General features: G+C 50.2%; 1 protein-coding gene across 3 annotated transcripts in view; it reads left to right on the top strand.

Moving 5' to 3' along the window:
• The window catches only part of HIP1 (huntingtin interacting protein 1), a 135,533-nt gene extending 111,362 nt beyond the window's left edge, over positions 1–24,171 (top strand). For all 3 annotated transcript variants that reach the window (XM_043915008.1, XM_043915006.1, XM_043915009.1), the window contains exons 13-32: positions 293–365; positions 986–1,169; positions 1,669–1,757; positions 2,131–2,247; positions 3,507–3,608; positions 4,020–4,163; positions 4,598–4,733; positions 6,915–7,001; positions 7,204–7,311; positions 7,395–7,531; positions 10,071–10,181; positions 11,416–11,474; positions 12,017–12,110; positions 14,493–14,593; positions 14,878–14,983; positions 16,202–16,325; positions 16,784–16,845; positions 19,497–19,605; positions 20,346–20,425; positions 20,768–24,171. In XM_043915008.1, coding sequence (XP_043770943.1) covers positions 293–365; positions 986–1,169; positions 1,669–1,757; positions 2,131–2,247; positions 3,507–3,608; positions 4,020–4,163; positions 4,598–4,733; positions 6,915–7,001; positions 7,204–7,311; positions 7,395–7,531; positions 10,071–10,181; positions 11,416–11,474; positions 12,017–12,110; positions 14,493–14,593; positions 14,878–14,983; positions 16,202–16,325; positions 16,784–16,845; positions 19,497–19,605; positions 20,346–20,398 — 1,996 coding nt within the window. In that variant the 3' untranslated portion in view covers positions 20,399–20,425; positions 20,768–24,171. The remainder of the gene's footprint in view (positions 1–292; positions 366–985; positions 1,170–1,668; positions 1,758–2,130; positions 2,248–3,506; positions 3,609–4,019; positions 4,164–4,597; positions 4,734–6,914; positions 7,002–7,203; positions 7,312–7,394; positions 7,532–10,070; positions 10,182–11,415; positions 11,475–12,016; positions 12,111–14,492; positions 14,594–14,877; positions 14,984–16,201; positions 16,326–16,783; positions 16,846–19,496; positions 19,606–20,345; positions 20,426–20,767) is intronic.

Below are 24,171 nucleotides of genomic sequence, written 5' to 3'. Positions count from 1 at the left end.
ATTTTCCAGGCAAGAGTACTGGAGTGGAGTGCCATTGCCTTCTCCAAACCTTTGAATACTGACCCCTTTCAAATCCTAGAGGAGTAGCCAATGAGGCTGAGATTGCTGTGGGCCCGTGGGTGGTAGATTAGTATCTGGAGACACTGCAGGTCTTAGAGGTTAACTTACAGGATTTCAAAGAATTGTTCCCAAACGAACATCGGCTTTTAACCTCCTCCCTGGGTCTCCCAGCTCACATTTCAAAGGAAAGAGAAGCACAGTGGAAGCAAACTTGCTCTCCTTCTCTTCCTAGGGATCAGTTAATTGATCAGCTGTTCGGAGAGACCAGAGAACTGAAAGCTCAGCTGGAAAATATGAAGACTGAGGTATGAGTTGGGCTCTGATCCACCTCTGGGCTTCACTGGAACATGACAGCTTTTAATACTAAATTCTCTTCACATCCATCCTTGTTGAGCCACATCTTAATGGAAGGTCAGTTAGTAGAAATGCCAAAGCCAGAGGACCAGGTTATCGTGTATTTCCAGTACACTTACCCTTGCAAGCAGCATTTAAGCCACACTCCAGGGGCCCTGTGATACTTGGAGAGAATCATGACCACCAGCTGGCTATGAAGCTGTGCAGTGAGATACCTATTCTTGTCACTTGATGTTGAGAAGGTTTGGCTTGTAGCTTTGCCAGCTGTTTGCAATATCTGCTGCTGACTCATAGCCGGTCAGATCCTTTACCTGGGACCAGCAAGCGTTCTCCCCTGCCTCGTCCTGGGCCCATCATTGCCCCCAGGTCCCTCTAACAGGACCAGAACTCCCCTGCCCTCACCCCCTGTTGGTGGGTAGCTGGCTTGTAGTGACCTCCACTCTTCACGAGGCCTTGGGAGTGAGCTCGTTGGGAAACCCCAGGTGTTTATTCGGTTGGCACTGGAGACGTGATAGGTGGGACCCCCTCGTCCCACCCAGTGCTCTCACTCATCCCCCGGCCCTCCCCACAGAGCCAGCGGGCCATGCTGCAGCTCAAGGGCCGCACCAGCGAGCTGGAGGCCGAGCTGGCCGAGCAGCAGCACCTGCGGCAGCAGGCGGCCGACGAGAGCGAGTTCCTCCGGGCCGAGCTGGACGAGCTCAAGAAGAAACGCGAGGACACGGAGAAGGCTCAGCGGAGCCTGACGGAGATCGAGAGTGAGGAGCTGTCGCTGGGGTGGGCGTGCGGGTGGGGCCGGGGAGGGCGGCGCCCCGCCAGCCCTGGAATGCAGGCTGAGGCTGGGCACCAGCGTCCCTGCCTTGCATCTGTCCGGAGGGGCTATCGTGAACGTCAGCATCAGCGGTTAGGAGGGTGGGTTGGAGTTCCCCATGAGGGCCTGCTGGGAACACAGATGGGGAGACAGAGGGTGACAAAAAAGAGCTTACGAAAAATTGTGGCGTAGAAGCCAGTAACACTGATTTAAACATGCCAAGTTTGGAATGCTCAAGGGGCATGAGTCAATGGAGGGATTTGAATCAGGTGATTCTTCGTTAAAGCAGACTTGCCAGAGGACTTTAAGTAAGACTTTTCTGGGAGAAGGAGGTGTAGATGCTTGTGGAAAGGCAAGATGGTCTTCTAGGGGCTCTGGCTTATCAGAAGAAGAGCAGAGGGTGCCCTGCCAATGCAGACCCCTCACCTCAGTCCTCGACAATTCAGGGAAAGCCCAAGCCAATGAGCAGCGCTACAGCAAGCTGAAGGAGAAATACAATGAGCTGGTGCAGAACCACGCCGACCTGCTGCGGAAGGTAGGACCCTCGCCGCCACCAGCAGCCTGTCCCACGTGCACAGGGCCCCCTGCCCAGGGGAGATGTCGACCCAGGCTGTGTTGCTTCTCCAGGGCCAGTGTCCCCACCATTTCTTGGAAACCAGAGCTCCCTGGCTCTCATATCTCAAGCTCCACCTTAGGTACCTGCCCTACTTGTGATAGCCCCCATCTTTATCATTTTTGCAATACTTGAGAGTTGAGCATCTGAAGGCAACAGCTTCCTCTGGGTGGGGAAGCGATGTCTGTGTCCATCTTTAGGGCACTCTCAGTCTGAATGCCATCCTTTGTTCTACAAGGAAGGTGGTCTTTCAGCCGGAGATAAGTTAGTTTGAGACACCGTTCTTCTCTTGCAGAATGCGGAGGTGACCAAACAGGTGTCAGTGGCCAGACAAGCCCAGGTGGATTTGGAACGGGAGAAAAAAGAGCTGGAGGATTCTTTTCAGCGCATCAGTGACCAGGCCCAGCGGAAGGTGAGTGGAAGGAGAAGTGGGTGGGAATCGAAGGGAGCTGTCCATCCGAGATGGAGGGGGCTTTGAGCGCTGCACAGAATAGAGCGCCTTGTCTTCACGGGCGGATCTGCAGGGTGGGTGGCAAGGGGCCCTGGGGGCAGGACATGATTACTCATGTGAAAGCTGTTAAAGGCATGACGTGATGAAAGGTCTGAAGTTGAGTAGGGCTCATCAGCTAAGATGAATCTCGAGGAGGTTTTGAAGTGGAAGCAGGTGGATGTCAGAGAGAGAGGATCGGCATTTACAAAGACCCACAGCCAGGAGTTGTCTGCAGCCATGCCTTGGGGTGGAGTTGGCATTAGGCGGCAGGTCCCATTGGCATAAGAGATGGCAGGTGGATAAAACAGAGTGCCTTCCGCTTAGGAGCAGGGGCTTTCACACTTCTCTGTGTCCCAAAGTAAAAACAGCATCTAATGGAGGACTTTCCTGGCAGTCCAGTGGTTAAGACTCTGTGCTTCCCGTTCAGGGGGCACGCGTTCCATCCCTGGTTGGGGTGCTACCATCCCACATGCTGCATGGTATGGCAAAAAAGTTTTAAAAAAAACTAATGAAAATCAAAGTTTCAAAGAGCAATACTTTACCTTATTATGTGGATGCATGTGGGTTATTTTTTGGCTGTGTTTATTGCATTTTAAAAAAGATGTTTGCTATGAATTCTTACTCATGGGTCACAACCTGCTCTTTGAAAAAAAACACCACTTAGAAATCAAAGAATGGGGATTGCTTCAAGATGGTGAGATAGAGTGAGTCAGCAGAATACCTACCAGGTGTTGGGATGCCTGAATTAAAAATCTGGTTCTGCTTTAATTAGTGTTATTTATGGGCTCAAGCTTGACATTTCCAGTGTGGTGCTCAGTTGCTCAAGTATGTCTGATTCTTTGGGACCCCATGCTTAAAGCTCCCCCTTGACATTTCCTGTAGCTGAAAGAAAAATTATTGGTTCATTCTGACCTCTCTTGCTTCTGTATGAGAATTATATAGAGATTTCCCTGGCAGTCTAGCGGTTAAGACTCCGCACTTCTGCAGGGGGCATGGGTTCAATCCCTGGTCAGGGAGCTAAGATCCTGCATACCATGTGGCGTGGCCAAAATACAAAAAATAGCTTTAAAGAAAAACAGATTAAACAAATCTACATTTATAGCTTGGGAATTTTTTTACATGTGTTTATCCCTGGAAGCCACCACCTAGATCACAGTACTCCTGTTTTCCTTCTCTTTCAGACTCAAGAACAGACAGAAGTACTAGAGAATTTGAAGCAAGAACTTGCCACCAGCAAACAGGAACTCCAGATTGTCCAAGGCAGCCTAGAAAATTCTGCCCAGGTGAGTGTCACCTGTCTTTCCCTTCCTCATTCTCTTCCCCTTAGGCGTTGGTATTGCTGTCAGCTAGGGCTTCCCAGGTGGAGCTAGAGGAAAAGATGACACAAGAAAGGCAGGTTTGATCCCTGGGTGGGAAGATCCCCTGGAAGAGGGCATGACGACCCAGTATTCTTGCCTGGAAAATCCCGTGGACAGAGGAGCCTGGTGGGCTACAGTCCGTGGGGTCACAGAGAGTCACAACTGACGCGACTGAGCACAGCATCCATCCCCACCGGCACGTGGCCCACCTGGTCCCATCCAGGATCAGTCTGCACTTGGGGATGCAGATTCCTCGGGGGTGGGTTTGGATCTCTGGGAAGGGGACAGTTTTATTCTCCCAGCAACTCCCTCCGGGCCACTCCATCCCCATCACAGTCGGAGGCAAAATGGACCGCCCAGATCACAGACCTGGAGAAGGACCGGGACAGCCTGATGAACGCCATGGCTTGTCGAGAGGAGGAGCTGTGCGCTCTTCGGAAGCAGCTGGAGTACACACAGCTCAAACTGTCTAGCGCACAGGCAAGTAACGGGTGCTCCTGGGGCAGATCAAGTCCAGCCTCACACCCATGGGCGTTGGGTTGTGGGTATTGGTGGAGGCAGGGGGGCTGTGAAAGGGAGTTTAGGGCCTTTGGCCAGATTGTGAAGGTGAATACTCGGCGAGCATAACTTCTGATGCCTCGCACGGAGCAGATGAGAAGGGACCTGGCCGTCTCTCCCCAAGGGTGGAGGCTGGGCAGCCGTGGTCCAGCGCCATAGCCTCCTGTGCTTGGCCGCACACGCCTGCGGACAAGGTTAAAGGCTTTTTCTGTGTCAAGCCGTGTGGCTTGGTCCTCATGAGCCGCAGCTTGAGCTAAGGTGCCGGGAATCCCAGCTGTGTCACCGGCGGATACTGGGTGGAGGCTCATTAGGGAGGTCTGTGGCCAACCCTCACCTCCCGGCACCATCATCTCTAGGAATCTATATGCCAGCTCGAGAAGGACCAACACAAGATGCTTCTGGCTGAGTCGAGGAGGGCTGCAGAGCAGGTGGTGCAGGAGGCCCTGAGGCTGTTTGAGGAGCCCACTCTCTCGAGCTGCGCTGGATCTGCAGGTGCCCCTCCCCTCGCCCGGCTTCTGGGCGTCAGCCCCGCCCCGCCCCCCTGCCCCGATCCTTGTGTTGTCGTTGAACTCCGTGTGACCCTGACTCAGGCTCCCAGCACAGCTGTGTGTTAGGATCGCCAGGGGATGCCTAGGCCCCACCCCCGAGGATCTGTAAAATGGGCAGTGTAGCAGCCCGCGGCCTGGCAGTGAGGCTTTCCACACCCCCAGCCACCTCCCCCAAGGTGGGACACCTACGGCTTTAGTCATGGATCACACCTGTGAAATGTGGGCGCTGTGGCCTGCAAGCCCTTCTAAATGCCAGGAGGGGGAGGGACAGACAGCCCTGTGTGCCTCTGCGGAGAACAGTGTGGTCTCAATCCAGTCATGGCTGCTGTGAGCTTAGACAGGGAAGCATCTTCCTTAAGCACAGAGGGGCAGAAGTGATACCCTCCCCCCGCGCACCCCCAAGAGTCACAGGCGTGAGCAAGGGTCGGCTCCGCCAGCCCCCGGAGTCCTCAGGGCATGCACTGGAGTCAGAGGGGGCCCCTATCACGAGAGGATGGGGTGTACATTAGACAGAAGAGCATCCAGGCCCTGGGGGTTCTGGGAAGGCATGGATAGCCATGAATAGATTCCAGCTTGTTCTGAAGCAGAGGGAACTTATTGGCAAAGTCCTGTGAGGTCCCATTGAGGACAAGGCAGAAGGGAGGGAGCAAATGATTTTTAGTATCAACTAGAAAGGTCTCAATTTGGTGAAGTATTTCAAGAAAGACTAGGATATCTTGTTCAGCAGGGGACCCATTTGTAAAGAAACTCCACAGTTACAAAGGAAGGAACACGTGGGTACCTTGTTGACTGCAGAAATGCTAGGAGAGCAGGCAGCTGCGGGGGGTTCCACAGGAGATGGTGTGAGCTGGGTTTTGAAAGAAGAGGAGAAACGTGAAGGCATGGAGAGGAAGAAAAGTGGGGAATAATAACCCATAAAAACAGCCGACGTTGCGGCATGCGGGATCTTTAGTTGTGGCATGTGAATTCTTAGTTGCAGCAACTAAAGATCCCCCAGGCTGCAGTGAAGATCAGAGATCCCGTGTGGCGCAACCAAATCAAAAACAAAAATCAGAAACAGCTGCTCACTCGCTATGCGATGTGAAGGCACCATCCTCAGTGCTTTACGTGCCTCGGCCCAGCGACCCTCACCGCGATGCCGGGGGATGTACTGTTATCCCTCCTTTGTCTGGTGATGAAGCAGGTGCACGTGACCTGAGAACACAGCCAGTAGTGCTAGAACCAGGGGCTGCAACACCTGTGCAGGGAGACGGGCAAGCCTGCACTTAACCTCTTACGCGATGCAGCCTCTGTGGATCAGAGCACAAAGGCGCAGCAATGGGGATGACTGCGTTGTGGGCAGAGCGTGAGTGTAGATTAGCCCCACAGAACCAGGGCTCTGAACTAAAGAGGAATGAGAATCCAAGAGCCTTTTGTTGTTGTTTAATTGAAGTATAGTTGGTTAACAATGTTGGGTGTGGGCTTCCCAGGTGGCGCTAGTGGTAAGGAACCCATCTGCCACTGCAGGGACCGTTAAGAAACATAGGTTTGATCTGTGGGTCGGGAAGATACCCTGGAGGAGGAAATGGTAATCCACTCCAGTATTCTTGGCTGGAAAATCCTATGGACAGAGGAGCTTGGCGGGCTGCAGTTTGCAAAGCTGCAGTTTGCAGCTTGGGGTTGCAAAGAGTTGGACACGACTTAGTGACCGAACACGAAGTTTCAGGTGGACAACAGAGTGAATCAGTTACACATACACCCTTTAAATATTTTTTTTTAAGATTCTTTTCCTATATAGGCCAATGCTTAGGGCCTTGAAAGACTTAACAGGAAGGCCTGGGTTAGATTCAATTGGCAGTGATAGGAAATGAGGGGCGGAAACGAGGCCGTGGTATGGTTGCCATGGTTCTTGGCTAAAGGACCAGATAACTCCAAAGCAGAGCCTTTGAAGCTACAATGAGAGAATCACGTATCAGCATAGCCAGTGACCTCTCCTCCCTCCCCACTCTCAGGGCAGCTCCTGCAGGGCAACACGCCTTCCCCCCCAACCCACCCGCCCCAAGGTCATCCATGAGGCAGATTAACTAATGGGGATGAAGCGAGCTGTGACTATGGCTCTGACTTCACCCTGTCTTCCCTCTCACAGATCACCTGCTGTCCAAGGTCAACTCCACTTCCAGCTGCATTGAGCAGCTGGAAAAATGCTGGAGCCAGTACCTGGCGTGCCCGGAAGGTAAGAGCTGGAGGATAAGGAGGGTATATTGCCAGCAACAGCCAGGTGACGTTCAGAAGCGTTGGAACATAGCAATGACTATCGGTTCCTTCGCCCCCAGAAAAGGAGTGTGTGTGTGTCCATCTTGCAAAGTGGGGAGGAAGGAGGGACAGAAGTGACACCCTCCAGCAGGACTGAGAAAGCTCCCTTTCAACTCCTGCAGATATCAGCGGGCTCCTGCACTCGGTAACACTCCTGGCCCACCTGACCAGTGACACCATCGTTCACGGCAGTGCCACCTGCCTCAGAGCACCCCCGGAGTCGGCCGACTGTGAGTACCGAGGGGAGGGGCCGCCCCAAACGCGCAGGGAGCCAGGCGGACCTTTGAAAGTCTCTGTCGCCTTGCCTCTGCAGCTCTGATCGAGGCCTGTAAGCAGTACGGCAAGGAGACCCTCACCTATCTGTCTTTCCTGGAGGAAGAAAGAATCTTTGAGAATGCCGACAGCACAGCCATGAGGAGCTGCCTCACCAGGATCACGGCCATTAGCGAAGTATGATCAGTATTATTTATTCCTGCAGAAGGTAGTTCTTGGAGTGAGGGCTGGGGGCTTCCTTGGGAATCAGTGATGTTCTAAGCCAGTTCTTTCTGCACTTGAAACTTGATTTAAAGTAAGAGGACTGTAAAACCCGACCGCCTGATTGACTTTGCAGTTCTACCTAAGTCACTGGCTGTTAATGGAGAGTATGCTGTGTGATCGTCACTGCACAGCAGTGTCAAAGATGAATGAGCACGGCTTTCCTGTTTTCAAGGGTTTTTATCTGGTTGGGCAGGTAACACCTGAAATGAAGACAATATATTTATTCACTCACTGAGTGGTTAACACCCAGCAAATGTTTAATTTATTGAATATGCATACGAGAGAGAGCAAACAGCTAAAAAGAGAGCAATCACTTGGGGGAGGCAGGTTCCCATGGGGGAGAAGGGGGCAGTGAGACGGAGAACCTGAAATCTGTGGATGAAGGATGACCATGGTGAATGAGAAGCTGCTAATCTTTCCTTCTAGAGAGTGACATAGTCATAGGATTTTTTTTAATTTTAAAAAAAATTTTTATTTATTTGTGACCGCACTGGGTTTGTTGGCGAGCAGTGGATACTCTCTAGTTGCAGTACGTGAGCTTGTCATTGCAGTGGCATCTCATGTTTTGGAACACGGGGTCTAGGGCACGTGGGCTTCAGTAGTTGGAGCTCATGGGCTCAATAGTTGTGGTACACGGGCTTCGTTGCCCCACAGCATGTGGGGTCTTCCGAGACTAGGAATCAAGCCGGTGCCTCCTGCCTTGGCGGGCGGATTCTGAGCCACTGGCCCACCAGAGATGTCCCACGCTATGATCATTCTTGTATATATCTCCTCATGCACACACGTAAGAGTTTCTCTGTAAACCCAGGAATAGAATTACTAGGTCATAGAATGAATCTCCCACACAGAATGCCAAGTGAAAAAGTAAATCATAGAAAAATACTTGCAGTATCAGTTCAGTCACTCAGTCGTGTCCGACTCTTTGTGACCCCATGAACCACAGCACGCCAGGCCTCCCTGTCCATCAACAACTCCCAGAGTCCACCCAAATCCATGTCCATTGAGTCGGTGATGCCATCCAACCATCTCATCCTCTGTCGTCCCCTCTCCTCCTGCCCTTTCCCAGCATCAGGGTGTTTTCAAATGAGTCAGCTCTTCGCATCAGGTGGCCAAAATATTGGAGTTTCAGCTTCAACATCAGTCCTTCCAGTGAACACCCAGGACTCATCTCCTTTAGGATGGACTGGTTGGATCTCCTTGCAGTCCAAGGGACTCTCAAGAGTCTTCTCTAACACCACAGTTAAAAAGCATTAGTTCTTTAAAATCTTTATCAAATCTTTAAGAAAGCACTCAGCTTTCTTTATAGTCCAACTCTCACGATCATACGTGACTACTGGAAAAACCATAGCCTTGACTAGATGGACCTTTGTGGACAAAGTAATGTCTCTGCTTTTTAATATGCTATCTAGGTTGGTCATAACTTTCCTTCCAAGGAGTAAGCGTCTTTTAATTTCATGGCTGTAATCACCATCTGCATTGATTTTGGAGCCCAAAAAAATAAAGTCAACCACTGTTTCCCCATCTATTTCCCATGAAGTGATGGACCAGATGCCATGATCTTAGATTTCTGAATGTTGAGCTTTAAGCCAACTTTTTCACTCTCCTCTTTCACTTGCAGTATGGTTCCTTTTAAATAAAGACCAAAACATGCAATCTTTAGTTTTGCAGCCATATCCAACTCTTTGCAACCTCATGGACTACAGCCCATCAGGCTATTCTGTCCATGGGATTCTCCAGGCAGGAATACTAGAGTGGATTGCCATTTCCTTCTCCAAAACGTGCAGACTCAAAGTATTGAGGATGTTTCTTAAGCTCTTCCTTAAGTTTGGGTGGTGGATAATATGGGTCATCATATTCTTGACCCACTCATATCTATTTTATACTCTTGTGTGCATAACACTTACTGTTTCTAAAGATCATAGGCTTTGCCATCAGACCAGAGTTTAGATCCCTGCTTCTCCATCTGTTAGCAGTTACTGTGGTCAAGACATTTGACCTTTCTGAGCCATGGCTTCCCATCTGTAGGAGAGTTGTAGTAACTGCCTCGTATGATTGCCCTGGAAGCAAAGTTAAATAAGGGACAGGTTGTCTGGTTGGAAGACATCATCCCCATTTGAAGATTTTTTGATGTACCTCCCAAGCAGCAAATTCAATCAATGCTACTTTGGGTGGGGTTAGGGTCTGAGCAGCTACAACTGAGTGGCCTTGTGGGGGTCAGTGGAGATGACCTTTTGGAAGGAGGTAGGTTCTGAGTGAGCACAGAGGTAGGAGGAGCGTGGGGTTGTAGAGCTCATGAGGTAGAGAGAATTCCAGACAAGCCCCCTCCCTGGCTTGCAGAAGTGTTACGTGGCGGGGCCCTCGTACCTTCTGTCATGTGAGGTTTACCAGTCTGCCACAGGAGGATAGAGAGGAAGTCTGAGGGTGGTCTCAGCGTTCATGATGCTATTCACAGGATCTCCTGCCCAGAGGCCTAGACATCAAACAGGAGGAACTGGGGGACCTGGTGGACAAGGAGATGGCTGCCACTTCCGCTGCCATTGAAGCTGCTACAGCCAGAATAGAGGTATGGGAGTGTCTGTGACATCACCTAAAGTGATGCTTTGCAACTGCTACCTGTCTGCAGCATTGCCTCTTGGGTGTATCTCAGTCATTCTCTGCGGAGCCCCCATGTGCGTGCGTGCATGCTAAGTCACCTCTGTCGTGTCTGACTCTGTAGCCCATCAGGATCCTCTGTCCATGGGATTCTCCAGGCAAGAATACTGGAGTGGATAGCCATTCCCTTCTCCAGAGGATTTTCCTGACCTAGGGATCAAACCCAGGTCTCCTGCATTGCAGGCAGATTCTTTACTGTCTGAGCCACCAGGAAAGCCCCCTTCTCTGCAAAGTCCTCTAGAAAACAAACCAAAACCCAAACCCCCTAGGGTCTCTGAGAAACAGAAAATAGAAAGTTCTAGCCAAGGGAAGATGAGCAGTTTCTGTAAGGATCACACACATACTTTGGTGTCAGGCCATCCAACCTCAAGTTCCAGACTGATCACTTGCTAGTTGTAAGATTTCCAGTAAATTACGTTAACTTTGCTGAGATTCAGATTCCATCTCTGTATGATGGTGATGACACTAGTTCCTCCCTCAGAGGGAGGAAGCAGGGGTCCCCAACCTCCAAGCCACAGTCAGGTACCTCCTATCAGATCAGCAGCGGCATTAGATTAGAAATAAAGTGCACAGTAAATGTAATGCCCTTGAATCATCCTGAAACCACCACCGCCACCACCCCCTCCCCATGGCTGGTCCATGGAAAAATTACCTTCCACAAAATCGGTCCCTGGTGCCCAAAAGGTTGGGGACCGCTGTTGTAAACAGTTCGGTGTGATAATGCACAGGCGTCTCAGTGGCAGGTGCTCAATAGATCAGCAGTAGCTGTCGTCTCCGGGAAAAGCTGAGCAGGCACCTTGGACAGGTCCTCTGGTGGAAGACTCAGGCCGTCCGCCTTGGTAGGAGGACCTGCCTCAAGGACTCGATGCAGCTGCCCCTGTTGGCATGGTGCCACACTTCTCAGAATTCTGTGCCCATCAGCACAGTCCCAGGCTGTTAAGACACTCACAGGCTGTAGGTCGCGCCAGCTGCCTCCCACTGAGTAGTTTGGAGCTCTGAGTTGTTTTCCTGACCCTCATGAGGACGTGGGTGGGCACTGCTGGGTTTCTCGGCATCTGCGGGATGTTGGACCCGAGATGAAACAGGACGCCAGTGGGTACTCAGTCTCTGTGATGTATTCGGAAACCCTGCTTCTTTTTGAATAGGAGATGCTCAGCAAATCCCGAGCTGGAGACACAGGAGTCAAACTGGAGGTGAACGAAAGGTCAGTTTGAGCGGCGTGGTTGCCCCTGGGTGATGAGGATACATCTTGTCCTGCCTTGGCTCATACCGATTAGAGTAGAACATTAAAGCTGCCACGGGGGACGGCTGAGTCTATGGAGTTGTCCGTATCGGTATGATTATTTTTCCGCCGTACCACACCCCTTGGCGTGTGGGATCCTAGTTCCTGGACCAGGGATCAAACCTGCGTCCCCAGAATTGAAAGTGCGGAGTCTCAACCACTGGACCACCAGGGAAGCCCCAGTATCAGTATTATTAGTAATACCATGACACAGCTGTTGTATTGCAGGGGAAAGGAACCCCAAGAGTCACCACTGTTCTGTTCCTTATGGAGACGATCCCCTTCCCAGTGTCCTCTCTCACCCACCTTTCCTTCAGGGCTTCACCTCCAGAATATTCTCTGCCTTCTTTCCCATCCCAGGTTTGCCTCTGTTTAGGCAGGAAAGCGAGAACAGGCTTCGGCATTGTCGTGGATCTCTGTTTTGCACCCTTGACTTTGTTGTTGTTGTTCTTGCTCTTTTGCAGAATCCTTGGTTCCTGTACCAGCCTAATGCAGGCCATTCAGATCCTGGTCGTGGCCTCGAAGGAGCTGCAGAGAGAGATAGTGGAGAGTGGCCGGGTAGGCATGGGTGAGGGCCCTGGGCAGAGCAGACGTTGGTTACACTGGTCACTGAATCCCAGCTCGCTGAGAGCCTGAGTCTACTCCCTACACCCTCAGCTAGATCTTGTGTGTGTCCAGCCATGTGCGTTCAGCTGAGGGTATAGCTGCCACTCCCATGGACGTCAGCAGATGCCATGGAAAGAAGCTGGGGCACAGCCAGGTCCCCTGAGGGCAGTGAGCCAGAGCCTCCGGCGGCAGGCTCATTCACTCCAGCCGATGTCACTGGAACCTGCTGGGGAAAAACAGTGTGCATTGCACGTCCGAGCCCCCAGAGGAGGAAGTGAGGACTTTAGAAACTGGGCAAGTCAGAAGCACCAGCCTGGTGCCAACTTTCCATTATAGGCTCTGCCGTGCCCCTCTCTCTTCTTCTTTTTTTTTTTTTGGCTGTGCAGCATGGCAAATGGGATTTAGTTCCCTGACCAGAGATCGAACCTGCAGCCCCCTGCAGTGGAAGCTCAGAGTCCTACTGGACGCCACCAGGGAGGTCCCTGCCCTGTCTTGCTAACAGCAGTTTACTTGGGTGATTCAGACAGACTCTCCCTCCATCACTTGTTGACAGCGTCACTTCAAGTTTCTCATTCCTTTGCTGGCATCATCACCCTCTCTTTTCCTTTCTCATATCCCTGTGGGCAGCTGCTGCTCAGGAGACGGTGGTCCAGGGAGTGGGTTATGAGCCTGAAAACAGTCGTATAAGGAACAAAGCCACATCTGGTTTGGTAGTGCTTTTTATCAGTCTGAGAGCTGATTTTGTGTGTGTGCGTGCTCAGCTGTGTTTGACTCTTTACGGCCCCATGGACTGTGTAGCCTGCCAGGCTCCTCTGTCCATGGGATTTTCCAGGCAAGAATACTGGAGTGGGTTGCCATTTCCTACTCAAGGGGATCTTCCCAACCCAGGGATCAAACCCAGGTCTCCTGTGTCTCCTGGTTTGGCAGGCAGATTCTTTACCGCTAGCACCATAGTTTTCTGCCCCTAAAAGAGAACAAGGGACTGATCTAGGAGTACCTGTAGATTCTCAGGCTGTTGGGTATTCCAACAGGAATTCCAAGTAGGAATTTTTTTTTCTTTCAGTTTTATTCCGATATGATTGATGTATGATGCTGTGTACAGAGTAATTGTTTGACTTACACACATGAAGTGATTATCACAGGAAGTTTAGTGAACAGCCATCGTCTCTTATAGATGCAAAATGAGAGAAGCTGAGAAAAGCTTTTTTTTTCCTTGTGATGAGAATTGTTAGGATCTGTTCTTGAAAGTAAAGTGAAAGTGTTGGTCGCTCAGTCACGTGCGACTCTTTGCCACCCCATGGACTGTAGCATGCCATGCTCCTCTGTCTGTTGGATTCTCCAGGCATGAATACAGGAATGGGTTGCCAGTATTTAGGGGGTCTTCAGCGGATCGTCCCAGTCCCGGGATCAAACCCAGGTCTCCTGTATTGCAGGCAGATTCTTTACCATCTGAGCTACCAGGGAAGCTCTGATTTACGCTTAGTAGCTTTCATACATAATACATTGCTATATGTTCACTATATTTATCATGTTGTACATTACGTCCCTAGTACCTCTGACTGCCTTCCTCGAATTCCCACTCCTCCAATCCCTCATAAATAATTTTGTTTATAATATCTATTCACTTGGCTGCACTGGGTCTTAGTTGCGGCATATGGGATCTAGTTCTCCGACTGGGGATCGAACCTGGGCTCCTTGCACTGGGAGCGTGGAATCTTAGCCAGTGGACCACCAGGGAAGCCCCAGAAATTTTTTTTTTTTAATCACTGACTGTGTACTCACTGTCCTCTTCTGGCAAATCACGAAGAGCAACTAGATTCCCCTGAAATAAGTTATTTGTATGTGAATAGTTTGGTTTTTTTTTTTTTAAATGTGGACTGCTTACGAAGTCTTTATTGAATTTGTTACAATATTGCTTTCGTTTTAAGTTTTGGTTTTCTGGCCACAAGGCATGTGGGGTCTTAGCTCCCCGAGCAGGGTTTGAACCTGCACGCCGTGCATTGGAAGGCGAAGTCTTAACCACTGGACCACAAGGGAAGTCCCAGTATATATTTTCTTATATATATAAGATAGAGATATTGGGATATAATGGAAATGCTATCAGCTTTGGAGTCAGAAAAGCCTAGGATTTGTTTCTGTTTATTTTCTGCGTATACTAAGTGAAAGTATTTTTGCCTCTCTGAATCTTCTCTTTCTCATCTGTAAAATGGGAATAATAATGTTCACCCCCTCAGAGTTACTGTGAAGACTGCATGGGATAATACATATAAAAAGTACCTGGCAGGTAGTGGGCACACAATAAAAGGTCACTATTATTATTTTTCTCTTCCCCAGGGTACAGCATCCCCTAAAGAGTTTTATGCCAAGAATTCTCGATGGACAGAAGGACTTATCTCAGCCGCCAAAGCTGTGGGCTGGGGAGCCACTGTCCTGGTGTAAGTATCTGTCCAATCCAGGGCTCCTCACCTTCACCCCCATTCCAGTGATCCACCCCAGGGACCAACTCAGGGGAAAAATCTGGCCCCTAGAAATGGATTGCTGATAAGGACGTTAATAGAACTGAAAGTTTAGAAAGGAGTCTGGGTCTCCTGGGGCATCACAGGAGTGGGGCAGGCAGGCTGGGTTCCCGGTCTGCCAAGGTGATGGAAGTAGTCTCGGTGAGAACAGAGGGGTTACAGATGACAGTTTCATAACCCGTCTGGTCTCCTGACTCTCAAAGAGACGCAGCTGATATGGTGGTACAAGGCCGAGGGAAATTCGAGGAGCTCATGGTGTGTTCACGTGAAATTGCTGCTAGCACCGCCCAGCTTGTAGCCGCCTCCAAGGTAGGATCTGTGATGGGCTCCCCACGAGGGAGAGGGGTCCCCAGCGTCCGGATCGAATTCCTGATGATCTGAGGTGGAGCTGATGTAATAATAAAAAAGTGCACAATAAACATGATGTGCTTGAAACATCCCTGAAACCACCACCCCCCTAGCCCCCACCCTGGTCCATGGAAAAATTGTCTACCACGAAACCGGTCCCTGGTGCCAAAAAGGTTGGAAACAGCTGCCCCAGGACACTGTAAGGTCTGGGTAGGTTAGAAACCCAAACTGTGGTGCTGGCCCCAAGAACAGATGGTTTATCCAGCATCCAGGTAGGTTGAGTCTCAAATTAAAATTCTGCCTCCAGGGGTCTCCTAAAAGCCTTCGTTCAGCAGGGAGCCCCTCTATCCCGCTCTGCGCATGCACTCCTCTTGGTTTCCTCACTATTATTGCAAATGGCCTTTAAGGGTTCAGCCATGCCTACCCCTGAGCAATCATGCATTCAAGGAGCACTCAAATAAGGACAATGCCAGCCCAGTTAGCTGGTTCCCTGGCTTGGCTCTGAGGTTCCACAACCAATGTCTGCCTGTCTTCAAAAGGCTCCAGGTTCAAACCATTGCCCCAACTAATCCCAACACGAAGCTCGTCACCATCCTTCCATGGGTTGTATAGTTCCCCAGCGAGTGTTCTTTTACTCTACTTGTTTATTGTCCCAAATTGGTTTTCACAACTGGAACGCTTTATCAAAATAGAGGGGAGAGAGAAGGTGGGATGATTTGAGAGAATACCACTGAGACACATACATTGCTACATGTAGATAGCCAGTAGGAATTTGCTATATGACACAGGGAACCCAAAGCCAGTGCTCTGTGACAACCTAGAGAGGTGGGATGGGGGGAGAGATGGGAGGGGGGTTTAAGAGAGGGGGGAGGGAGGTTTTAAGGTATATAGCCATGTGTATACGTATGGCTGATTCATGTTGATGTATGGCAGAAAGCATCGCAATATTGTAATTATCCTCCAATTAAACATAAATTTTTCAAAAACTGGTTAAGTTAGAGTTCAAGGCCACCAGGCAAATAAGCCAGAAATGATTTTTGATACTAGAGAGTGATGCCAGTGTGCCCCCATAGGGAGTGATTTTTGAGAAGTTCACGGGTGGCTACGGCAGAGCGCATATAATTGTCAAGAGCCATCAGTTGACTGTTGCGTGACCCTAAGTCTGCTTGGTCCTGGCAGGTGAAAGCTGATAAGAACAGCCCAAACCTGGCCCAGCTGCTGCAGGCCTCTCGGGCTGTAAACCAGGCCACCGCCGAGGTTGTGGCCTCAACCATTTCCGGCAAATCACAGATCGAGGACACAGGTAGGCTCTCAGAAGCCGAGCTTTTCTTCTCCATCATGTGTGGGTGGATACATTCTTCTCCACCATCCCAATTTCCCACAGGCCAGCTTCCAAATTCTCTCTCGTTTTTCTTTTTCGTCTTTGTACATTCCAACTTATTTTCTTGTAAGTTGAGACACCCCATGGGCATGCTATTTATAGCACTATATGGACAGGCGTTAGCTAGTTTTTCCATTGAGTCATTCCTCTGAATTCAGAGAAATGACCACCCCCCCCGCCCCCAGGCACGATTGTCTGTTAGGGGAGCGGGGGTGCGGCTCTGATCCTGGTTTCCCTGTCTTCCTTCCTTCCTTACATCCATGCATCTGTTGGTAAATGACAAACCAAGCATTTCAGCAGAACACTGGCATCAGCCACTTCTCAAGTAAGTGTCAGCTGGAGTATCATTCAGCAAGACCCTCCTTTTTCCATTCTTGCAGACAGCATGGACTTCTCAAGCATTACACTGACCCAGATCAAACGGCAGGAGATGGATTCCCAGGTAGGAACTCCATCAGTAAGTTGAATCAGACTATTGCCTGTGACACTGACCCCAAATATTATTTCCATGGGGAGAAGTCAGAGAGAGACTCGTGGGAGAAATGAATACAGCTATACATATCACCCCAAGAATGAACATAAATGATGCTGGAAGAAAACAGTGGAGGTGGAGATAGGTGATTAGGAAAGATCAGAATTTTAGGCGTGTAGCATTGACATATACACGCTTGTTGTTTAGTTGCTAAGTTGTGTCCGACTCTTTGCGACTCCATGGACTGTAGCCCACCAGGCTCCTCGGTCGATGGGTTTCTCCAGGCAGGAATACTGGAGTGGATTGCCATTTACTTCTCTGGGGAGCTTCCTGACCCAGGGATTGAACCCGTATCTCCTGCGTTGGCAGGCGAGTTCCTTACTGCTGAGCCCCCAGGGAAGCCCATATATATACACTACCATGTGTAAATTTAATAGCTAGTGGGAAGCTGCTATATAGCATAGGGAGCTCAGCTCAGGGCTCTGTGATGACCTATCGGAGTAGGATTGGGGGTAGGGAGGAGGTCCAAGCAGAGGGGGAGACACACACACACACACACACACACACACACACACACACACACACACACACACACACACACACACACACACACACACACACACACACACACACACACACACACACACACACACACACACACACGGGTAGGGAGGAGGTCCAAGCAGAGGGGGACACACACACACACACACACACACACACACACACACACACGGGTAGGGAGGAGGTCCAAGCAGAGGGGGACACACACACACACACACACACACACACACACACACACACACACATGGGGGTAGGGAGGAGGTCCAAGCAGAGGGGGACACACACACACACACACACACACACACACACACACACACACACACACACACACACACACACACGGTCCAAGCAGAGGGGGACACACACACACACACACACAAGGTCCAAGCAGAGGGGGACACACACACACACACACACACACACACACACACACACGGGGGTAGGGAGGAGGTCCAAGCAGAGGGGGACACACACACACACACACACACACACACACACACACACACACACACACACACACACACACACACACACGGGGGTAGGGAGGAGGTCCAAGCAGAGGGGGACACACACACACACACACACACACACACACACACACACACACACACACATGGGGGTAGGGAGGAGGTCCAAGCAGAGGGGGACACACACACACACACACACACACACACACACACACACACACACACACGGTCCAAGCAGAGGGGGACACACACACACACAAGGTCCAAGCAGAGGGGGACACACACACACACACACACACACACACACACACACACACACACACACACACACACACCTGATTCACTTCATTGTACAGCAGAAACTAATAAACATTATAAAACAATTATACTCCAATTAAAAAAAATTTTCCTAAAGTTAATGAGAGGGAATAACCAAGAACCAACCCTTCCTTTAGTGAGATTATACCTTTTCCTGCACAGTAATAACCCTAAGTTACACCAGCATCGCAAGGAGACCAGAACTGTTGTATTTGGTTTCTTCCTGGACTTATAGGGAACTGGGATTGAAAGACGGGTTGTAACTGGATTAGAATACATCATACAGATAGACTTAACATTAGAGTTGTCCTTTTTTTTTTCCCATTTCTTTCTGTTGTTATGTATTGAGATAGAGCTGATGAACAATACTATGTTAGTTTCAGGTGTATACATAGTGGTTTGATGTTTGCATGTTACCCTGAAATGATCAACATAAGTCTAGTAACCATGTGTCTCCATACAAGTTATTACAATAATAGTGACCATATTCTTTATGCTCTATATTGCATCCCTATGACTTATTTTACGACTGGGGGTTTGTACCTCTTAATACCGTCACTTAGTTCTGCCCCCCCTTCATTCTTGGAACTACTGTTCTCTGTATCTGTGAGTCTCTTTTCATGTTGTTTTGTTTTTTAGATTCCTCATATAGGAGAGATTATACAGTGTTTTTCTTTCTCTAGCCGACTTATATCACTTATAAGACCTTCTAGATCCATCCGTTTGTTGCAAATGGCAAGATTTTTTTTTTAATAGCCAAGGGTGGCTCAGCAGTAAAGAATCTGCCTGCAATGCAGGAGACCTGGAGTCGTAGGTTCAAGCCCTCGGCCGGGAAGATCCCCTGGAGGAGGAAATGGCAACCCACTCCGGTAATCGTGCCCGGAAAATTCCACAGACAGAGGAGTGTGGCAGGCTACAGTTCATGGGGTCGCAAAGAGTCAGACATGACTGAGCAACTTTCACACACATTCAGTATGTTTTTAGTTAGTGATTTATCAGAGGAATATGAGATAAGCTCTTCTCTCATTTAAGCATTGGTCATAAAGCATCATTCATTTTCAACAGAGGATCCCAGTGAGAAAGACTGTGGGATAGATGGATGAACCAGAGGGTGGAGAAATCAGAGCAGAAACAAGGGTGAAATTGAGGACTGGTTGAGCTATGGAAACAGCAGGCATAACAGAGAAGAAGTCCCAGACCACAGAGGAAAGGGATTAGTCGACGTGAGACCATTCTCAGATCCCTGCTCAAAGAAAAGGCCAACTTTCCCCACAGGTTAGGGTGCTGGAGCTGGAAAATGAACTGCAGAAGGAGCGTCAGAAACTGGGAGAGCTTCGGAAAAAGCACTACGAGCTGGCTGGGGTTGCCGAGGGCTGGGAGGAAGGTGAGCCTGGCGGGGGACCGCACAGCCCGTGGGGGTGGGGGGAGGCTGTGATGAGGGTCTTTCCCCTCCAGGAAAGCTGAACCAGGAACTTCTCCCTCCTCCCTGCACTCTCAGAGCCTCCCTTCTCTCTAGTGTTGAATGGCCTGAGAGCCCCAAACTGGGGTAGACTGTGGTGGACAGAAAGCTTTTGTAGTCACCTTTTAAAACCTAAACGTTGACTGGTGGTCACTCAGTCACCACTATTTCCTTTCAGACTTAGTTAACCTGGTTTTCTCCCCCAGGAGTTTTGTTTTGGGCCAGCATGCAGTTGAGTAGTGAATGGATGAATAGTGATTGGTGAAGACCCAGCAGACAGGGTTAGTGAGTTCCGAGCTTCCGGCTGCCTAGAACCAGTGAGAGAGCCAGCCGTGGAGAGAAATCGAAAGGGGTCAGGAGCCAGAAACAGGGTAGAGTGGAGGAAGGTTTGGCCCACCAGCCCGGGAACTCCCGGTCACCCAGAATCTGGGCAGACTGCTTTTCTGTACGGCCAAAGAGGCCAACTTGATCACAACCAAGATGGTGATTCTTGTTGGGCTCGCTGGCTCTGGGAACCCACCAGAGATGCCTCCCTGGACACGTGACCCGGGAGATGCAGTTACGATCACATGTATTTCAGAGCCCAACTTGGCACCCGTGGTTGTTGTTTAGATGAATGCATGCGTGTATGAAACACTGTGAAATGGAAGTAACTTGTCTTTTAGGAACCGAAGCACCACCATCTACACTGCAAGAAGCGAAAACCGAAAAAGAATAGTCACACCGATGCCCCACATGTCAGAGTGTAAATCCTTGCTGCCCATCGATGCGTGTGTGTGTGTGTGTGCGCGCGCGCGTTCTGCCCCCAGTCACGGGCAGACCCTGGGGGTCCACCCCAGGCCCACCTAGGCCTTCCAAAGATTCCTTCCACAGGGACACCCTCTGTGTTCCAGCCCGTGATCTGGGTTCTGTCACAGCCCCTCCCCCAGAGGAGGGGGGACTAGGGCCACCCCAACAGAGGGGACCTTCTTACTGGAAAGTCCTGCTTTACCCCCAAACATCTGATGTCTTTGTTGGTGGGAGGTGGGGGCGCTGCTGAGCTGGAGAGGAAAGATCTTATGCCTTTTCTCTTCTGTCTTCCTTTCAGTCTTTTCCGTTTCATCATTTGCACAAACTTGTGAGCACCGGAGGGCTGATGGATTCCAAACCGGGACCCGACCCTGAGTCTGCACAGAGTCGGAAGCAAAGCAGAAGTGTCCTGGCAGAGAATGCCAAGGCTGTGTCCCTTCTTTTGGCAGTTCCATGGATTCCCACTGCTTCTTATGGTGGTTGGCTGGGTTGTATTTTTTTCTTTTTTCTCCCCAAGTTCTACTCACATAGCCAACTCTCTCAGGGGATCGCTCCTGAAGCCCTGGGCTATCGCGGGCCCCCTAACCACAGCAGCTCACAGCGACGGTGCTGACCAGGCTTCGCCGTGGTGCTCCCCGCCAGCCCCCGAGCCGAGTGTCCTGCTGAACGAGTGTGGGTCCACCGAGGCCACTCCCCGGGGTCAAGCGGAAGGAGAGCGAGTGCCTTGCCTTCTAAAGCTGGAGCCCAGCCGAAAGCCTCTGCCCACCTTCACAAGGGAAGGGGATGACAGAGAGAGGGAGAGGAAGGATGCACACAGCCCAGGTCTTCAGGAGTCCCACCCATCTTAGAAACTCCCCGTGACTGGGCTGAAAAACCTTTACCCCATGCTTGAACCCAGCCAGTGAGAGTTGCCACACTTCCTGCCCCCTGCCCCCAAAGGAATGTTCCATGGTCCCTTGAGTTGGCACCTCCCTTCAGACACAGGCAGGGCCCTAAGGGGGAACATGTGAGGGGTTTCCAATCCCTTTCTGCCTTGGCATCCTCTTGAATCTCAAGGAGATAGTTCCATGTTCTACCTAATCAATAGACCCAGAAGATCAGGCCGCCTTGCTCCCAACAGGAAAGAACCCTGGGCTTGGTTTGGTACCTTGAATATTTATGACTAACCTCCATTAGCAGCAGCAGCAACCGCAACCTACAAAGAAAATGCTGGCAGCAGCTGAGATTTCAGCTGTGACTATGGCAAGGCGTGCATCGCTGCCCTGGGACTTCTCTCTTCAAGAGGCAGAAACAAGGTCAAGATCTGGTGTGTTAACAGTTTGAATCTCGAAGCAAGAAAGTTCTCAGAGAATCTGGGTCAGGGAAAACCAGAAGGCGGGGGGACCCCTGGCTCCGACTCCTTCCAACCACACGTCCCGGGCCCTTGCTGCCTTGCGGACGGAATGAAGGAGGAGGATGAATTAGAAGAAGGAGGCGCGTGAACGGTGTCCTGGAGATGGGCAGCCTGCCAGCACTTCTTCACCTCCAGATGGACCCCGGCGTTTAAGTGACCTTCCCATCTTGGACAGACGATGTCTTCCTTCATTTATCTGTAGCAGCTCATAGATAGTAGCCAACAAGCACGTCCCAGGACCTGTCCCCAAGGACCGTAGCTAAGTGCAGCTACGTGACAGGTTGTGAGACCCCTGTTTGATCACTGTGAATCCACTCTCCCTCCTTCCTACCCCCTGCCCATCGCCAACTCCCCCTCTCTGCATTTTCTCAGTCGGGCACCCGAAGAGCTGCCTCCCATTAGCTCAGATTATGAGACTCAGATGTGTGCTCTCCAAACTGGGCTAAAGAGGCAGCAGCTGTAGAAACTGACCGGTCTTAACGTTGACTGCTGCTTTGTGCTCGGCTATGGATATTTTTCCATCCAAGGCTCAGATGGAATGATGTGTACGTAGCATCCTTGGCCCCGCTGTACCAGTTAAGCCGATTGGTGTGTTCTCAGTGTGGGTCAGCATTTCCAAAGGTGGCTGGTCCTTGCTTCCAGCATCCCAGCCATTCAGATGATTGTGCTCCAAATTACCGAGGAGGAGAAAATCTAGTGTATTGAGCCAAGTTAGGCTTCTCTAAATGACCCTCCCTCTAAAAAGAAGCCACAGTAATTTTTAAAACTTGCACGAGTTTTTCCAGAGTAATAAAACAATTATGGAAGTACTTAAACTGGAACACAGGCTAGTTCTGTCTCCCATGAAGAAATACATGTCAGAATTGGTATAATTACTTTCATAATCACTTGACTTAGAAGCTAGCCCGTTCTCCAGCTGAAATCAAAATGTCGTACCTTGGCTGTTCTAAAAATGAGCGTGTTATTCTGGGTGTGAAACACCTTGATTAAACCATTAATCACATCCTAGGGCTAAAAATGGACCTCACAGCCTTTTAGTCACTGAGTATCATTCGTGACTGGAGTCTCATGGGTCAGTGTAAATGGGTCACAGCAAGGCAGGACAACAACAAGGAAATAGCTTAGCGCTAATGAAATAGAGCCGTATCCATTACCTTAATTGTATAACACAGTGTCTCATCTCTAGAGTTAGGGTATGAGTGTACCTGATAAGGAAAAGAAAAAATCAAAAGACCTGCTTTTGTGGGGTTAAACTCCTGAGCATGGAGTTTAGATTGTTTGCTAATTCTGCTGCCCACGGGATCCCTAACCCAGTGGCTGGAAGAACCACTGCCCAGAGCATCCTCTCTTGGAAGTGTCTGAGCTGCCAAGGCGGACAACAGGCTTTACACCAGGTACCGTGGGGGGTCACAAGCACGTGTCATTCAGTCCGGTTGATTTGTTTCTGCCTCTTGCTATGGAGCTGGTTCTGAGCTCACACCTGGCTGGTGCCAGCTTCTTGGCCAGCTCCTTAGTCTAGAGGGGTCTCCTGGCTCCACTTACCTTGGTCTTTAATGAGTGGTGAAGTTCTTGCTACCTTCTGCCACCTTTCCACGTCTCTGGAAATCCTTCCCGCCGATGAAAGCCTTCGGTCCTGGCATTGGCCTTCCACCTAGACCGGCTTTGCCTCTCTCTGCCATCCTCGGTCCTCCAGAGACCACACTGCCTGTCGCAAAGAAAACCACCACCTCGGGCCTGCCAGCCACCAACTCAGCAAACCGGGCCAGCTGTCTGCTGCTCACGTCTCCCAGGTCCAGACCAAACACGGGGTCAACAACCCAGACTGGTGACTCAGTCTCCTACCCCAGGAGCCAAAGCAACATGAAACAATTGGTCAAACATCGTTGGGTCCGATTCTGAGAGTAGGTGATTTCTAGACATGTCTTTCAGGTGACCCTCAACTACCTCAGGTTTGAAGGCCCTAAATTAAGCTGATTACTACTCATGGGGACAGACCGAGGAGGGTTCGGAGAAATCTTGGTGATAACGCACTTGTCTCAAACTTACAACAAACTCTGTCACGTTTAGGTTTGCAGGGGTGGGGTTGGGTTTGTTTTTTTCTTCTGTTTTTAACCTTTTCCCCTAATTTTCCATTAGACTAGTTCCTACCAATGAATTTCATTTTTCACTGAGTGCCTACCTTCCCAGGGCAGGTAGCCACTGGCTTTGTTTCCTTCCAGCAGTACTTTTATTATGGGTATTAAGACTTTTCTTTGTATAATACATTGCATCTGTGTTTTCAATTTTTCAATAAATACTTCAACCTGGCA

This window comes from Cervus elaphus, chromosome 10 (genome assembly GCF_910594005.1).
Source record: "Cervus elaphus chromosome 10, mCerEla1.1, whole genome shotgun sequence".
Lineage (NCBI taxonomy): Eukaryota > Metazoa > Chordata > Mammalia > Artiodactyla > Cervidae > Cervus > Cervus elaphus.
This window is presented reverse-complemented; position numbering and strand designations above follow the sequence as displayed.